The sequence below is a fragment of the Ceratotherium simum genome, chromosome 11 (genome assembly GCF_057802395.1).
Source record: "Ceratotherium simum simum isolate JZ-2026a chromosome 11, ASM5780239v1, whole genome shotgun sequence".
Lineage (NCBI taxonomy): Eukaryota > Metazoa > Chordata > Mammalia > Perissodactyla > Rhinocerotidae > Ceratotherium > Ceratotherium simum.
Window position 1 is genome coordinate 50,561,434 of NC_141910.1, and position 19,450 is coordinate 50,580,883.

Consider the following 19,450-nt stretch of genomic DNA (forward strand, 5'->3'; position numbering starts at 1 on the left):
GCAATTCTCTCTCCCTGAATAGACACTGAAAAGTTTTGATCAGGTGTGCTGATCCAAATTACATAGTGGGAACTTATTTTTTCTCTAGTGGTTAACCCTGTATCCCCTAGATGAGTAGAAAGACAGCATCTTTCATTCCTTCATATTTAGAATTTAGGCATATGAGCTAAATATGGATTGAAATATGGATTATTGTACTTTGAATTAAAAAACATTTTATTTCAAATCCGAAACTTAAATATATCTATATGATGTTTTAGAGTCTTAACACAAGTGTTGAGTGACTCGCTCGAGCGGCTTGATCTAGAAATGAACAAACTAAAAACATGACTATTTGCAGGCAGGAATTTCAATAATAATGGCTCTGGACAACCTTCTTAAATATTGTTGGTTACTCTACAACACAAGTCTTCAGCTCAATCAGATTGGTTCTGCCTAGTTTACTGCTCAGCTCTACACTGACCCAAACCCTGTACCCTTCTTGTATTCTTCCTTTCCTGCCCTCAGCTACCCTTATTTTTTCTGCCTATCCAAATCACATACGGTTTTGAAGGTCCAAGGGAAATGTAGCTTCTTAAAGAAGCCTTACCTGAGTATTTCAAGGCTACATGATCTACCTTTACTGAACACTCCTGTAATTATTTAGCATAATATTTATACATTATATACCATAAAACTTAGCATGTAATTCTATTGTCATATTATTTTTAGATTTTTCCATGTGTATTATTCTTATCTATCCACGAAGACTGTAAACTTCTTGAAGGCAAGGTCATATCTTTAACGAGACATACCCTCAAACAAATATGAAGTGTTTTCTTTCTCACTTCCAACTACTACTTTAGTCTACTTTCAAGTTGTTTCAAATATGCACACTTGTGCCGTCTAATGGTGAAAGTAATTGTTACATGGTTACAACTCAGTAATCGGCTTACAAAGCATTTAACAAAATCAGATAATTAACCAAATCATTATTTGTTTGAAATCAAAGAAGAATAAGCTATTATTGTTAAAAGTGATTAAGTACCAGAGATAATGATGAGTATAACTAATTTTGGTGCAATGAGTTAAAATTTTAAAATTGTGATAAATTTACTATAGTTGTGTAATTAAAAACAACAAACTTTCTCATATAAAAGCCTCTTTTCTCTAAGTTAGTGACTTCCTTTAGGGTTTGGGTTAATCTAGTACTGAAAAAACTTATATAATCACATACTGAAAGGTTCTGTGGTAAGAAGTATATGAAATAAATCATCCATGACAGGTATCTATCAGTGTAATATGTAATGCACTGAGAAGAACATGCTAGGATACTATGCTTGTCTTACTTTTCAGAAAAAAGAAAAAATATTTAACTCAGCCAATACTGATTGAGTCTCTATGTGCAGAACATTCCATATCCTCAAGAAGTAAGAGTATAAAGCAAGCACACAAACGGTGGAAATCAAGGTACTCAGGATAAACTTTTTGTAATTACTATTACAGGAACAACACATCTGCATAACGTTATATAATGGGTGTTATATTTCAGGATAAGTGTGTGTTTTCTAAATGTTCTTAATACAAACAGACGCACAGACACTACTTTCCTCGTTTTGCATTTTCACTTATTCAGTGCTTCCTGGTAAGACTTTATCCTTAACTTCTTGAGTCCTAAACTTCTCATCTGCCCATTTGTGGTGACTGCCTAATGGACGTCAGCAACACTGAATTCAGTTACAACCGTGAGCAGTAAAGAGTTACTTCATGGTAATTTGTTTTAATATGTGGTCTCCAGGATTCCATTGGAATAATTTATTTATAATGGTCATTTGTTTTAACAGCAAACTTGTTTTTCACATAACCCATTATCAAAAGCAGATCTCAGGGGCCTAAAGATCAAAAAGTTGTGCTAGGCCATTTCTGAGTCTTAGATTCCTTTTCTAAAAGGGTACTCTTGACGAGATGATTTCTAAGCCCCTTTTCACCTCTGATCCTTGATGAAAATTTTTCTGTTCACTTGACACCTCCAGCCCCTACCCCCGAAAGCAGAGCTGCCCTCGACTCTCCACCTGATGCCTCCTTAGGGTGTGCCTGCTTCCCCTATTATCTCAAGCAGCAGCATAACCACCTCCCTTGTGACCATCCTTCTGTGATCTGGCCATTTAGCTGTTTTTTTTTCTTTTTAAAAATCTTTTTTGAAGAAAACCATCCAGCTCACTATTATTATAAAAGTGCTTTATGATTTGGAGACTTTGTTAACTAAAATCAAACTATAAATACAAGAGGCACCAAGTTATAAAAGAAAGAACACAGGATATTTAGTCAGATCAACCATATTCCAATAACTTTGACAAGCTTCTTCACCTCAATTGCTGCTTCAGTTTTGCCCCACAAGTTAAATATTAATAATGATAACTACCGAGTAGGGTTGTTGTGAGGACTGATTGAACTTCTGCATATAAAACACTTAGCATAATAGCTGGTACTTAGTAAATGCTCAGTAAATGTTAGCTGCTGTTACTATTATAATCATAATCATATTTCTTATTTTTATTATTACTATAGTGTACAGGTCCCATTCTACTTTTCTAACTGAAATAAATGGAATCATCTAACTGTATTTTTCTAACTTAAGCAAATGCAATCATCTAACTATGTTTCTCTTTCTTACCAATAGAGACAGGAGGGAAATCAGTTGCCAGTTCTAGCAGGAAAAATGACAGACTGGGGTTGTTGACTAGTACCTTGAGTGATCACTAAGTAATACACATTCCCCAAAGTTATAAATCACTTTGCTACTAAAATATTTTCTAGACTTCAAAACAGAGAACTGTATAGATACATCCTTATCCACTATAAAATAATCTCTCCATTATCCTGCCTACATTTAGGAAGATCTTTATTAGCAAAAGAGGTGTTCCAACAGCATACTGTGTTAACAGAGAAATCCAGTAGATGAATGTGTTTCATGATGGCAGAAATACCTTTAAAGAAATCATTAAATACTATAAACTATCAGATTATGTGAGGAAATAAAACACATATTGTTGAATGAGAAGGGTGAGTCTAAGTTGGATGCCACAGTAAGTGGAACCATGTTTAAAAACAAACAAGCATCGCTGCTGTAACATCTTGGTGCCTCCCCGTCCCATTCCATAGGCATGAAGAATCGCATCTCTATGAGATTCTTCAGGTAGATGGATACTCACTATTCATACACAATACAACCATCATGCCCACAAGTCTATTTCATATTATGGTTATAACCACAGAATTTCAAAAGCAAGCGAAACTAACAGGGACAACATTTTCGGTTTACTATACCAATGTGATTTTGAACTGACTACACATTTCTTTAAAATCAAGGGTACTCAGTTGTAAAGATGCTTCCTCCTGGCAGAGTTCATTAACTGAGGTTATACTTTGTATCTTAAAGCACATTAAACTCTGAAGGAACAAAGTGATGCTGTTTAGGGAAAGAAGTAAGAACTTTACACCTTTTCTTATAAAATGGTTCAAGACTTTTCATGTTAGGCACAAGCAGTTTTACGACAATGTAGCAATTACCAGATAATTTGTCACAGATGTCACCATTATACAATACGGTTTGGTAGAAATCAAAGTGGAATGCAGAAACATGCAAACAAGATTTTTCTTCTGGTAGGCGACTCTGAGCTTTGAACTGTTCTAAATGGGTGTGATATTGTCAACGGAATCACCTTGTCCCCCATGCCCTTCAATAGACATAGCTCTAGAGGAAGTGTGAGATAGCAGTATGAGCCACCAACCGGCAATCAGAATAATGAGGTTCTACCCTCGACCTACAGAAATTTACTACCCACCCTGGATGCTAGTCCTATTTAACTATAAAGTGGAGGTAGAGTACTTGCCTTCCTACCACCAGAATCTTTTGTTGGAGTGAGTGGAATAATGAAGGTAAAAATACTGTTTAAGCTATAAAGAACTATAATTTAAGTGATTAGATACTTTCAAGATAATTTTTCTGCTTTGAGAAACATTTAAAAATGGTATGATAGTATAATTGTATGTATCATTTTCTGTCTATTCCAAAAGAGGGGAAAAAATGTTTGGGTTTTCGCAAACATATCTTTTATATTTCTAAATACATAATAAAACATTTTAGTGCATGGCGTCAACTAAGTATAAAAATAGAGTATCTCATTTCTTGAGATAAAATATGAAAAAGTGCTTTGTAAACTCTAAAGAGCTATATATAAAGTTCAGCAAATTTTATTTTTTATTTTTTTGGTGAGGAAGATTAGCCATGAGCTAACATTCGTTGCCAATCCTCCTCTTTTTGCTGAGGAAGATTGGGCTAACATCCGTGCCCATCTTCCTCTATTTTACTTGTGGGATGCCAGCCCTACCATGGCTTGATAAGCAGTGCATAGATCCACACCCGGGATCTGGGCCTGCAAACCCTGGGCTGCCAGAGCAGAGTGCACAAACTTAACCACTATGCCACCAGGCTGGCTGGCCCCTAAAGTTTAGCAATTTTTGCAACTTATATAAAAAAGTACACTTTGAGATGGGTGCTTACCTTCTCTTAGACGGTCCACTAGAAAAGTAAAGCCTGTAGTTCTTGGATGTAAGACATATTCATATTTCTTAAGTCCATTCTTTTCAGCAAAATCATTACTTCGAGCCTTGCTGTTTTCTAAACAAAACAATAGACCATTAGAGGCCATAAAATAAAGGAAGATAAGTGAGGTAAGGAAATAGTGCAGCATTTCTTTGATAAAAATGGCACTTTATTTTCCTGTAATTACTGAATATAGCATACTGAGTCAAATGACAAGATATAAACACTGTAGTTAGTCTCTAACAAAGATCCCAGAGTTGCCTACTTATTAGAATTTTGAAAATTTTCTAAGATATTAATAGACTTTTTATAACAGTTTCCTGAAATTCATATTCAAATCCTTAAAATTCTTTACGAGATTTCATAAAATTTTCAATATACAATAAAAACTGAAATACGAATAAAATACTAATAAACTAAAATTTTCATTAAATAGTCCTTACATATAAAAACTTAAATACTAAAATATGAGGCTAAAAAAATAAAATTAAAATACTACTAAAACATAAGGATCTAGATATCCAAAAGAAATAACTAGCAATTTGCCAAATAAATCAGATCAACATTTTTTTAACCCAATAATTTAGGGCTTCAGTGCAAAGTGAAATATCTGCCCTGCTCAGGCACAGAGCATGCTAACGTTACTAACCAGAACCATTCCACAACAGACAGGCACATGATTAGCACATCATGTACAAACATCTGAACATGGTTTGGCTGAATATAGTTACAGAGTCAAGTATATGTTCCAATTGTTGGCAATAACTTCTTTTTCCATTCCATGAGCTAACTTTATAAGTTCCAAGAAGAACCAAACCCATTATTCAGCAAATATATTTGGAAAAAGTAAAGTGTTCAGAAATTTGGCCTCAACTGCTGGGGGAGATGATGAAAAATACCTTCTGATGACAGCAGATGTTAGAACCTGCAATCTTCAGCTGCATCCTGAAATTTACAGACTATTCCAAGTCACCAAAAAAAAAAAAAAACTATATATATAAACCCAACTTTCCTCGGAATAAATTTAAGATCACGGGGTCCTCAAAACCTCAAAAAACCACAGATGGATTCCACAACACTAAAATATTCAAAGAACACTCCTATAAAAGGCGTTACATTATTTTATAATTGAGGAATTGGGTCAAAGAACTCAATACCTACAGATGCCCAGCAAGTCAAAAGTGAAGGCTCTTAACAGGAACAGTAATGAGCTCCCCTCGCAGTCATCTGAGGAGAATACCCTGGGCATGGGACTACAGAACAATATGTTATGGACAGCTGGCAGGCCCTTACATGGAATGAGGACTCCCAGGGACACTACAAAGACGGGCGGTTAACTCCTCTTCAGTTTGCCACAGACTTTGGGGATCTGAAGACAAAACTGAACACTGCTGTTGTAGAATGTGAACACAAGTATAAGTAGTTCTAAATGTACAGTCACAACGTGGGAAGGTGAAATAACCAGAGACACAAAGAGATGAGAGATACAGATTTTTCCCTCCATCCTACTTCCTCTATCCACCCCAGGCTCTGGGATCATTAGTAATGGCACTAGCCTCTCCCTTTCTGGCCACAGCCTCCTGTCTGTCAGCTCCCTCCCTGGAGCCCTCCACCACCAGCACTCCTTCCACTGCAGTGAGACTCCCGGCCTCGCTGCTGTTCTCAGACCAGCGAGGCATGTTCTCACCTCAGGCTCTGTGCAGCTGTTCTTCCCTCGCCCCAGAATGCCTTTTACTCCGGTATCTGCACGCTTCTCTGCTTTGTTCATTTAGTCTCCACTTAAACAGGAACTCACAGGGCTTTCTCTAACCACCTTCCATAAAATGGCATCCTATGCCCCCATCTTCTGTTACTCACTCTCTCTCCTTATCTGCCTTTATTTTTCTGCACAGTGTTTATGACTACTTGACATTTTAATTAACTTATTAGTATTATCTGTTTTTCCTCATAGAAAGAAAGCTTCATGAAAGTAGGGACTTTGTTGTGTATATAAAGCTCCAGGTATTCATATATTTATTAAATGTATATTATTTAATTGCACAGAATATTATAATTGTTAAAACCTAGAAAAGCTTTCCTTACCAAATCACGGAAACAGAACTCAAAATTATAGTACAGTCATGTGTTGCTTAATGACGGGGATATGTTCTAAGAAATGCATCATTAGGCAATTTCATCATTGTGTGAACATCACAGAGTATACTTATGCCAACCCAGATGGTACAGCCTACTACACACCTAGACTATATGATACTAATCTTATGGGACCACTGTTGTATATGCGGCCCATTGTTGACCAAAACATCATTATGTGGTGCATGATTGTATACCAATTGTGATCATTAATTTTAAGTTTCAAATTGGTTAGGCCATGGTACCCAGATATTTGGTCAAACATTATCCTCCATAATGTTGGTGGGCCTTACTCAATCAGTTGAAGGCCTTAAAGAAAAAGACTAACCTCCTCAAGCAAGAAAGAATTTTGCCAGCAGTCTGCCTTTGGACTTAAATGCCAACTCTTCCCTGGGTCTCCAGCCTGCTGACTTACTCTGCAGATTTTTGACTTGCCAAGCCTCCACAATCATATGAGCCAATTCCTTAAAATAAATCTCTCTTTCCCTCTCTCTCTCTCTCTCTCTATATATATACGCACACAGATATACATACATCTGTTGGTTCTGTTTTTCTCGACAAACTCCGACTAATAGGAAAATATAATATAAAACTACCCAACCTTTAAAACACGTTTTCAAAGAATAAACAACAACGTGAGAGATTACAATATAACATTAAATACAAACAAAAGTGTAATTCCAATTTTCCAATTTTGTTTAAAATTATACTTATGTGTATATATGCATACATATATGCCTATGTGTGTGTATATATATACACACACATATATATATATGTGTGTGTGACCAAATGACTCAAAAGCAATGGACAAAAATTAGAATGGTGTTTATTTATGGGCAGTAGGATTATAGTAATTTTTGTGCTGTCTCTGTTTCTAAATTTCCCCAAATTAACACATATTACTTCCATAAGCAAGAGGAAAGTTATAACCAACAGTAATACATGAAGATAGAATATATGTAAAGTTACATTTTAAATGCATTAATTTGAAAATGTGCAAGCAAGCTGGATTCAGAACTTAAAGAGGATTGTGAAACATTCTCTTTGGGCTTAAAAACCCAACTTTAAAGTTAACTATGGTAACTAAAAACATCTTTGAATTAACAGATACTTTTTCAAAATTGAAGGTATTTTGCTGGCCTACTTTAAAAAGAAATCATTTATCCCAACTCAAAACTATCTGTATACTGGCCCTGTAAAGCGCAGTGGCCCGCTCCGCTTCGGTGGCCCAGGGTTTGCAGGTTCCGATCCTGGGTGCAGACTGATGCACCGCTTGTCAAACCATGCTGTGGCAGCGTCCCATATAAAGTAGAGGAAGATGGGTACGGATGTTAGCCCAGGGCCAATCTTCCTCAGCAAAAAAGAGGAGGATTGGCAACGGATGTTAGCTCAGGGCTAACCCTCCTCACACACACAAAAAAACTATCTGTATAATACTGTTTAAAAAAAAAAACTTTTTAAAGCTTCAGGATCAGTCTGTTTTTTCTATTTTGCAAATAGTCTGGCTTTTGCAAGTCGGCCTTAAAATGTAAATACCATTTTAATTTAAAAAATACGCAACTACATCGTAATATGAGTACTCTGGACCCTGAAAATATACAACTAGATGTTAAGTTCATCACCTAAAAAAGACACTTGAGAAAAAACATAGACCAAAAAAAGTTTTAAATATGTACTTTATAGGCTCTGAAGGTCTAATGTATGAACATTTTAACACTGATGTACCAAAGTAGCACCAACCCATGAGTTTTCTTCCATTAGCTTTTAATTACTAAATAACTTCCAATGCTGCCTTTCTTTAGTGTACATTTTAGCATTCACAAATATAAATCTATCATTTCAGTAAATGACTTTCTCTACTTTAATATAGCTGATATTTCAATACCCAAATTTAGGTATCACACATTCTAAGTATTATAAAGTTTAAATATGGTGGTCTGTCCATCCATTATAATTTCCTAATGATAGTTTAGCTCTGGGAATCAATCAACTTATAACTTACAATGATATGTTTTCAAGCTTAAACAATATGCAGGCAATATTATCCTCAGTAGTACCCTCTTCGATCCAACTACTTTTACAATTTTAACTATAAAAATCAAATGTATACAGTAAGCAAATATTTTATATATAATACTAGTATATAGAAATTGCCATGGTTCATTTAGCTCAGTTTCATCTGCAATAGATAAGTCAAAGATCTCTTCCTTAGTATCAATGGTTCATGTTTCCCCAAATACCTTAATTTCCCTTATTAATATATGGCTTAGTTACGCATTCACTTACTTAAATACTTGAGTAATTTCTATGTTTCATCCTGAACTCTCTTTCTGGGTACTGGGTACCATAAATTACTATATCCACAGAGTGAACTAGTATGTTCATTTTACGTGGTCTCCTCTCTTAAGCTCAAGGGTTGCCCTTCTCAGTAGTAGTTCTTAGTTCTCTTGATCTAGTGCTGAGGATTTGGGGGGATCTGGAGGACAAGTTCATGTTTCACCTCTCCATACTACTTGTGATTTTTAGATTTCAGTTCTATTCTGCTTCAGTCTGTCTTCTCTCGTACAGCAGACCTTCATCCACTGGATCCTTCTCAAATTCTGCCGCACGTTCTTGAAGTTACCAGGATATTACAAGTTTTTAAATTTTGCTCTTTTGAGTCGAAGGAATCTATAGAACTGCTTTCTGTCCAAGTCTTCCCCGCCCCACCCCTGCCAATATTCAACCAGAGCAGTTCTTCTATCTGTCTTAAATCCTAGGCTGTAATAGAAGACTAATCTGCAAAAATGACCTGTGGTTTAAAAAAACGTGAAAACCACTGATTTAGTAAGGATGAAAGACTGTATTTTGTTTTTAATCTTTCAAAGAATTCCTTGAAATCCACCAGCATTCTTGGCCTATGTAGTTTGATACCTGGGAAGGCAGAAAATATGTCCTCCTGCGTCCCCTCCACAACTCAATGATGGCTGAATTTTCTTAGGGAAAAGACAAAGCCTTTCCTGTTTATATGAGAGATAAGGCTTTAAAATACCAAGAGAAAGGTAAAATATTAACTTAAATCAACAATAAATGAAATTGGTTACTATGGGATCTTTTTCTTTATAAGAAAGAAGTTGAGAAAAAAGGGTCTAATGGATAAATATGTATCTTGGAAGAGGAAAGAGAATATATAGAACAGGAAGGGGATTTTATAACTAGGCTTATATAAAAGTAAAAGGCTGATATTTAAAATATATACTAAGACAAAATATAAAGCTACAGGATAGCAAATATGAATAAGAATGACCTCCTGGGGTTGCCCATCATAATTCTATGGGCTGAAAACCAGGAGTTCTGGGTTCTGATGTGCTGTTGATTAACTGAGTGGGGCCATTAATCTTGTTGGTGTTCAGTGACTTCATCTGAGGAATAAGAAGTTTAGACTAGATGATTTCTAAGTTCCCTCATGTTTTAAAATTGTGATCCAAACCCAGGCTACCTTACCTGTGAGATCAGTCCCTTCCGGGAATATGAGGAGTTGAAGTGGTTCGTGGATATCACAAAAATAATCAATCATGTCTTCAAAATGGCTCTTGTCATCCTTCCATTTCCTATGAATGAAGATATAGGCAGCAGCCTGCATAGCCCAACCTAAAATCAATTTAACAAGTATTTACATATAATTTTATTGCCAATATCCACATATTACTAAGTATAATATTTCAGGTTTTGGGTTTACTACAAATTATTTACTTTCATAATAAGCATCTCATCATATACCTTAAATTCAGCACTGATCTTGGGTTAAATAATACATACACCGGAGAATATTCTTAAAAGAGTCTGCTAAATTCTGAGGTTTGCAAAATTCTCAAAAACCTCTTTTCAAGCCAAACCTAAATACCAAGGGGAAAAAAATGCCCTAATATTTATCAGTAACTCATGCAAGATTTTAACAATCCTAACTAACTAGATATTTTAGCCAAGCTACTGACAAGAGATATAAGACTATGTGTTGGCTGTCAGGCTTACAAAGCAGTGAGAAAAGGACTGTTCTCAAGTCATGTATGCCAGCATTCTCTTTAATATTCCCCCTTCTGTACTACTCAATCTCTAAATTCAACAGCTATTTTCAATGCTAGCCAGTTCTTTAGATTTTATTTAAAAGGAAAAAGGGGCACTGGCTATAAACACATTGATCAGAGTATACACTGATCACATGCCCTTTCTCTAGGACAAATCAACCTTGCTGCTGAAGAGGGAGCCCTAGACGAGCCATATTTTACACAACCAGCCATCTTTCCCTGGCCAGAAATGACCAGAACTACTGTGGCAGATACTGACTTAAGGCAGCCAATCCACAGTCTGTTCAACAGTTATGAAGCATGAAAAGCTTGGCCCAAACAGAGTAACTATCTTGGCCAGCCAAATGTTCTCTCTCAGAAATTTTACGTGGGACCATGGAGAAAACAAATCGGCAGCATAAAAGCAAATGGATGGACAAAAAAGCAAATAATAGAGACAATGGCAGCTGAGGCAAGATAAAGATAGCATACTATAGTGAAGATCTAAAAACTCTTGCTGCTGAGGTGCCTAAAACTGATTCGATCCAGAACAAAAGTCAGCTTTAGTGTCCACAAGTGCCCACCAGTCTACGGATCCAACTCTTGGACATCCATGCGAGTCCACCTCCCTTACTGCCACGTGCATCTTCACAACACACTTTACTGTTTCAGCTACAGGGGATGTGAGTGGTAGTTCCTTGCAAACAAAGAATACAACTAAAACAATAGCTATTCTCATTTGGTAAATAAAGTAGCACCCTGAGAATATATAAAATTATCACTGAATCATTTGTTAATGATTAAAAAAACTGTAGGACTTTATTTGGTTTGAATAAGTCCAAACTAAAATACTGTATTCTACAAATATAAACAAACATATTCCAAAAATTCCACTTTAGTATGGGTCTTGCTTATTTGCATCTGATTACTACTCACTCACTGTATTGTTAGTCATATCCATCAATACTAGACTTGATCCCATACTTGCCCCCTTTCACACATCTCTATTCCTTCACCCAAGGACACCTAGGCCCACCATACAGTGTTTGTAGGCAGTGTAGCTCTGGAGTGAGATTGTCTGGGTTAGAATCATAGCTCCACTACAAACCAGCTGTTCAGCCTTAAGCCTTTGTCCCTCATTGACCCCAAATGTAAAAATGAGCATAATGTTGTAATAGTATTTACCTGATAGGGGTTATTGAAAGAAGTAAATAAGATTATTTAGCATAGAATGTTCAATAAATAATAGCTATTATCATTATTCTGATTAACAAGTTACAATAATATCAAGGAACATAAAAATATAAGAAAAAAAGGACCTGTTCACGATAGCAAAACAATAATGTGCAAAAATAAAAATAAACAACCTGCAGAAGCCACATGAAGACAAATACACAACTGAGAGGAAGTGGTGAGACACACACTGCTTCTGAACTCAACCCAGATGTCAACGACCTCCTAATTTATAATTTATCAGTTTCATGTACTTACAATCAAAATTCCAATAGCATGAAGGTATGTGAGAATTTGGCTATTTGATTCTAAAGATTATCTGTAATAATAAAGAGGTGAGAATATCCAAGATAGTTTTGGAATAGAAGACATAAGTAGAAAAGACTCACGTGATTAAACACTAAATGTATTATGAAGCAACAATGATTAAATCAGAACAGTACATGTACAAAATTAGACAAATGAAAAAGAATGCAAGACCTACAAAAAGGCCCTTTAATATGTTAAGAATTTGGTATATGACAATGACAGAATTTCAAATCAGAGGTAAAGAATGAGTTGGGTTTTTTGTTAACATTTTTATTGAGGTATAACTTACAGTGAAGTATGCAGATATTAAGTGTGTAGGTGTAGACCTTAATGAATTGTTACATATATCTGTATGGCCACCATCCAGATTAAGGTATTGAACCTTCCCAGCATCCCAGAATGCTCCCATATGTCCTCCTCCCAGTCAATATCCCCCAAAGAAACCATTAATCTGACTTCTGTCACCATAAATCAAATAGATGAAATCCCACACTAGGTATTCGTTTGCCTCTGGCTCCTCTTGCTCAATAATGTATCAACGAGATTCATCCATGTTGCTGAATGTAGCAATATTTCCTTCTTTGCACGCTGTGTAGTAGTAAATTATATGAATATACCACAACTTATTTATACTCCTGATGGAGAGATTTCTTGGCTATTAGGAATAAAGTTCAATCAGATATTATTGTACCTGTCTTTTGTTGAACATAAGTAGTCAATTCTGTTAATACTCAGGAGTGGAGCTACTGCATCATAGAATTTATATATGTCCAGCGTCAGTAGACAGCACATTTTTCAAAGTGATTGTACCAATTGACACTCCCATCAGCTATGTATGCGAGTTCTAATTGCTCTATCTGCAGCCATTCTGATCCAGGTACAGTAGTTTTAATCTGCATTTTCCTTGTAACTAATGATGTCGAGAACCTTTTCGTATGCCAAGTTGGCCATCTGGCTATCTTCTTTGTGAAGTCCCTGTTCAAACTTTTTTTTTGCCTGTTTTTTTAATTGCATTGTCTTTTTTTATTAAGTTGTAAGATACCAAGTCCATCAGATAAACACACACAGAAAAGATAAATAATTCTAGGTTTCACATATATACCAAATATCTTCTCTCAATCCGTAGCTTGCATTTTCTCTCCTTGAATGGTTTCTTGTTATGAAGCTAACATCTAATATTAATGAAGCCCAATTTATAAATCTTTTCCATTGTTTTTGGTGCTTTCTGTGTCCTGTTGAAGAAATCTTTGCCTACTCCAAAGTCATGAAGATATTATTCCATGTATTCTTCTAGAAGCTTTATTGTTTTAACTTTCATATTTTGGTTTATGATCTCAAATCAATTTTTGTATATTGTGTGAGGTAGAGGTTAAAGGTCCTTGTTTTCCATATGGATATTAAATTGACAAGTACCAGCTAGTGAATTACTGACAACTACTGAAAAGACCAAGAGATCATTAATTTAAATAATAAAATACTTAAAAAGCATTACACTGGGGCCAGCCCGGTGGCTTAGAGGTTAAGTGCGCGCACTGCGCTACTGGTGGCCCGGGTTCGGATCCCGGGTGTGCACCAATGCACCGCTTGTCCAGCCATGCTGAAGCGGCGTCCCACATACAGCAACTAGAAGGATGTGCAACTATGACATATAACTATCTACTGGGGCTTTAGGGAGAAAAAGGAGGAGGATTGGCAATGGATGTTAGCTTAGGCCTGGTCTTCCTCAGCAAAAAGAGGTGGATTGGCATGGATGTTAGCTCAGGGCTGATCTTCCTCACACACACACAAAAAAATTGTTTAAAAAAAATAAAAAGCATTACACAATAAATGAAAACACATTGCTGTAAAAAAATGTCAAACAATAAGAATATAGACTAAAACATGAAATAATCCTTTATTATGACATCCTTCAGACTTATCCCACCAATCACAATCTCTTTTTTGTAATCATGGATAACAATTTGATGTGAATTGTTCCACATTTAAAAAATTCATTACATATTTTGTTTTTAAAAAACACATTGAATCATACCTTTTATACTGCTCTATGATTTGCTTTTTTCATTTAACATATCTATACATTTGGATCTAATTCAATATTTTAATACCTGCACCGTTATTTTCTAATACTGCTTCTCAAACCAGTTTTGTTTTTAATTTCCATACCATTACTGATAGTTTTGTAAAATACAATAAAATGAATTACCAGAAAAATGATCACACATTTGGAAGTTATGACAATGTCGCAATAGTATAAAAGTTTCCAACTACTCTACTTCTGTACTTATCTCATGGTGGACCAGTAACAGTTTGCTGACTTTAAGAAGCACTGTTCTATAACATAGATATACCATGATTTAGTACCCTAGTATTATTAGGGGAACTGTTTCTTCTTTTACTGACACCTTCATGTTTCCTATTTGTTATACTTCTTTATGATTTCTTGCCCAACTTTCTCCACTTCTCTCCCTTCTCTTTCTGTCTTTAGTTGAAATTAAGTTTTCTTTGCCCCCTTCCTTTGTTCTCCAATGCAGAGGTCAGCAAACGATGGACCAAATCCAGCCCACTGTCTGTCTGTGTATGGCCCACAAATTAAGAATATTTTGTGATACCTAAAAATTATATGAAATTCAAATTTCAGTGTTTATAAACAGAGTTTGACTGGAACTCAGTCGTACCCATTTGTTTTGTCTATTGTCTATGGCTGCTTCTGTGCGGCAGTGACAGAGTGGAATGGATGCAAAAGAGACAGCATTGCCCGTAATATCAAATATTTACTACCCAGCCCTTTACAGAAACAGTTTGCCAACCCCTAGTAGTTTGGAAATTGTATACCCTATTTCATTCTATTAACGGTCATCCTTAAAATTTTTTCACCTTTCCATTTTTGACAAACATTTAAACTTATATAATTCTATCAACACTGAGTTAAATAATAATCTTTCCAAACAAAAAAGTATGCTTTCCTCCTGTCCCTCTTCTCAGATTTGTAGAAATCATCCAATAGTTCCCCAAAATTGCTATTATTACTAACACATTCCTTATGTTTCACAGGACCATTTTTAATTATTTAGACGACTCTAAGTTTCTGGCTTCTTTGCTTATCGCTGTTTCTTGTATCCTATGTCATTCTGTTAGTCCTACTGAAGGGATTTCTTTCAAAAAATGTTGGCGTCTTTGCATTCTTGAAATGTATTTGTTCTCAATTTTGGAGGGTAGTTTGGCTAAAAACAGAACTTGAGATTCCAAATTATTTTCCCCTCAGAATTTCAAAGCTATTTTTCCACAGTCTTCTATCATCTAATATGGCTAATAAGAAGTCTGATATCAATCTAATTTGTATAGATAACCTAATTTTTTCCTCTGGAAACTTTAATGATTTTCTTCATCCTTGATTTTATGGAATTTCACCAGTATGAGCACAGGTATGGAACTTTTCATTAATTCCGCTCAGCAGTTGGTACACTCTTCCAATATGAGTCTTTCTTTAACATTGGGAATATTCCTTCCATTATTTAAGTAAATATATTTTTTCTCCTTTTCATTCTCTCAAACTTTCTGCCTAGAACTTCTATTGGATGTTAAAACTTCTGGATCTGGCCTCTCACCCTTTTCATTTCCTTTCACTGGACACTGTGTTCAAGGAAAATCCCTTGGTTTGATTACCCAACTCACTATTTTGATCTTCACCTGTGTTTGGCCTACTAATTGAGTTTATTTCAGCAATCATCTCCTTAATTTTCAAGATTTACAATTGGTTCTTTTTCACAGCAGCCAATTTGTATGGACAGAGTAAAAAATACAGTAAGTTATGACAAACATAAAGAATAACAATTTTAATAAAAATGTTTATTAAATGGTTACTATGTACCTGGTACTGCTCTAAGTATTTTTCAATAATTCAATTAATTCTCAAGACAACCTTACAAATTAAGTAAAATTATTATCCCTATTTTATGGATAAAGAAACTGAGGCATATTGAGACTCAAAGAACTAGCAAGTGGTAAAACCAGGTTTCAAATGCAGGCAGCCTAGTTATACAGCTGGTGTTTTTAACCAGTGTACTAAACAGCCTGTTTGCAATATATACTTGAATCTCTCTAAGGATATCAGTCAAACATAACAACGTATTAGTTAAACATAAATTCTCCTCAGAGAATTATCTATCCTCAGAGGTTAGACTTACCATTTCTTAGTATAGACTCTCTTTAAAGCTGTGCATTTTCCTCAACTGTTAATTCTGCATTGTCTTCATATTTATAAAGGACTTCCTAGACTGAACAATACTGACAGGTAGAATGTATTTCTCCATTCCAAGTGAGAATGTCTGTCACTCCCTTGGGAGAAGGAAGCAGTATCAAGATGGGGCTGTGCCATACAACTTTTCTAATATTCTGTGTATGTTTCAGAAAGCCCAGAAAGGAAAGTATCGAATCAGTCAGCCTCTTGGATCTCTCCTCTGAAGATATGATTATTCTTCCCCTTTGTGCCTTTGCTTTCTCATGTTCCATTTATACATCACTAATGCTTTTGAATATTTTTTTACTGCCTTTAGCTTAAATGTTTTTCTCCCTTTCATAAAAATCACAGGAATACCTTGTGAGTTTTTTTCCCGTTTCATTGCCATCAATGCATATTTTATTAGCGTTTAAAACAATACCCAGATTTTTCTTACATTCTTGAGATCCTTAAGCACACATTTTTATGACATTTATTTTATACATCTATGAGTTGATCATAACAGTGCAACTGATCATATCATTTGAAATTAGTCTATATAACTTGTCTTTTTCAGACTTTTCCACTGGAGGACATTCCATCTATCACCTGGATTTCTAGACAGGGGCCGGGAGTCTGGCAGGTTTATAAATATAGAATCTGTGGATGTTGGGCACAGCTCTGCTACCACTATCTTCTTTCTAAAACCACATTTATGTTATCAGCATTGTTTTCTCAAGGCTGACAGGAGTAATTCCTAATCAAACTTTATGGTCCAAAGCTATTTCATAATTTTAGTACCTGGTTTTCCTTGACTTACATTCTCTTTTATCAAGTTTTAGAGTTGGCTAGAAAAAAGAAACTATTTACTTGAGAGTATTTTTAACATTATGCATTCTTTCTCAATAAGAAGTAAACCTTTTTCATCAATTTTTTCCTTTTTTCATTTTAGGGTAGATGGATATAGTTAAGGGAATCATAAAAATATCTGTACTACTCACCTAGTGCTCTAAAAACTGAACTTCAAAGATAGATTAATATGATTTATCACTGTTGTCCACATATTCATTAATTCATTACGGTATCTGCCATGGCACTACAAATGCTACACCAGAAACAAAAAGCAATGTGGAAGAGAGAGACAAATTGTTCAACACGTTTTCAATCCTGAATAGAAGGTGTGGATACAACCAAGGAAATGCTACCCATAGGCCTCTATTAAATGGGAATGACCGATAATATGAACACATGCAATTTTTGTATAAACTCATATCACAAAGACCATGAGCAAATACTGTATTTACTGAGTGTATAGTTGTACATAACAACAGTTATACAAATACACAAATTAATTACAAGTAGTTATATTTCTCTGAATTCCAATCTCTGTCCAATCTTTGTGTAGCTTAATGCTACACAAATTAGGGGAGCTCCAGCTTCTCTCAACTCACTTTTTAAATTAGGTAATGCTCTCTCCATCCCTCTTCTAAGATGACTAGCTTTCATGAAGGCTCTGGCTTCTAAAAACATTGAGTGGAGGCAGACAATTAATTTTATGACTTTTTCCTGCAATAATCCTGTTGTAGTAGCCTGTGTCATTAGGTTTCAAATATGCCTGTGCTGAAAATACAAGATAGAAATCAAAGTATAAAATATGAGCAGGCAATTAAATAAAATTTTAAAGCAAGCTTAATTCTAATTTCAAACTTGAAAAACCACAAAATGGAGAACATGGATAAAACCACCCTTACTGCAAATTTCACTAGACTCCACAAAGAGATGATTCTATCCACCTGCAGTCAGTAGAAATTCTTCTTGACATTGAAGAAATACCTATTTATTGATTGCTTTTCTTTGGTAAGATGAGGCTTCTCGGTTATGATTACAATTTTGGGGTTTACACTATGGTGGGGCCAAAACCTATCTTTCATATTGTGTGAGATTTGTCATTTAATCAATTTTCTACATGAACTGCCATGTGAGATATCTATTCCTGTTGCAAAACTAATTCCTAAGCTAAGTACATGACTAGCTCTGTACACTGAGAGGGCTGATAGCAACTAATGCCCCCCACAAAAGATGTTCACCTCCTAATTCCCAGAACTGTGAACATGTTACAAGGCAAAGAAGAATTAAGGTTGCTAATCAGCTGAATTTAGTATAGGGAGATTATCCTGAACCAGCCTGGTGGGCCCAACGTAATCACAAGGGTCCTTTAAAGTAGAAGAGGGAGGCAGGAAAAAACTCAGTGACTGAGTGAGAAGGACTCAATAATAATGACATATATAATAAATACAACAGTTAATTCATTTTTCCCCCAGTGTTGCAATGTTGCCTTTCTCTTTAAAAATACCATTACAATTTAGAGGTACCTGATTTAGCCACAAGTGAAAGAACAACTGAAGGCACTGGAGTCAAATTATCTATTGAAATTAAGGTTAAAAAACAAACTAAGGTACATCAAGTCCATCTCTCCTATCTTTTTACTATCATTGTAAAGTATCCTTTCCAAAGTTGGCTCAAACTGATCACTGTAAGATTTATTTTATTTGTGCTTCTCTACTAAATGCAAAGCAGACACAAAACCCTAAGGCTCCCCTCAAATTCTTTATTGCTTTCTCCTAAAATCACTCTGTCATAAAAGCATTCTTTTTAGATAATTTTTAGAATCTATTTATTAATTTAGGCAAAGGAATTCCTTAATTTTTAGCAGACCTGAGGGTACTGTAAGAGTCAAAATATACCTCATAGCTCATATTTGGGATGCCTACCAGCCTGAAGCAATGCAAATCTGACTGAGGTATTAGAGATGGTACACATCAATGGGATAATCCAATTTAGGCAACCAACTGTATTAACTTCAGTAAGCTATTGACTGGATAACCTTAAAGCCCAGAGCCAATTCTCCCCGCCAAACAAACTGTC

The 19,450-nt window shown here is 35.4% G+C and overlaps 1 protein-coding gene across 6 annotated transcripts in view; it reads right to left on the reverse strand.

The window, feature by feature from the left end:
• Window positions 1–19,450, reverse strand: part of LCLAT1 (lysocardiolipin acyltransferase 1) — a 188,114-nt gene that overhangs the window by 68,846 nt on the left and 99,818 nt on the right. For all 6 annotated transcript variants that reach the window (XM_004418173.3, XM_014781343.2, XM_087436961.1 and 3 more), the window contains 2 exons: window positions 10,205–10,351; window positions 4,544–4,660 (listed from right to left, as the gene is read on the reverse strand). In XM_004418173.3, coding sequence (XP_004418230.1) covers window positions 4,544–4,660; window positions 10,205–10,351 — 264 coding nt within the window. The remainder of the gene's footprint in view (window positions 1–4,543; window positions 4,661–10,204; window positions 10,352–19,450) is intronic.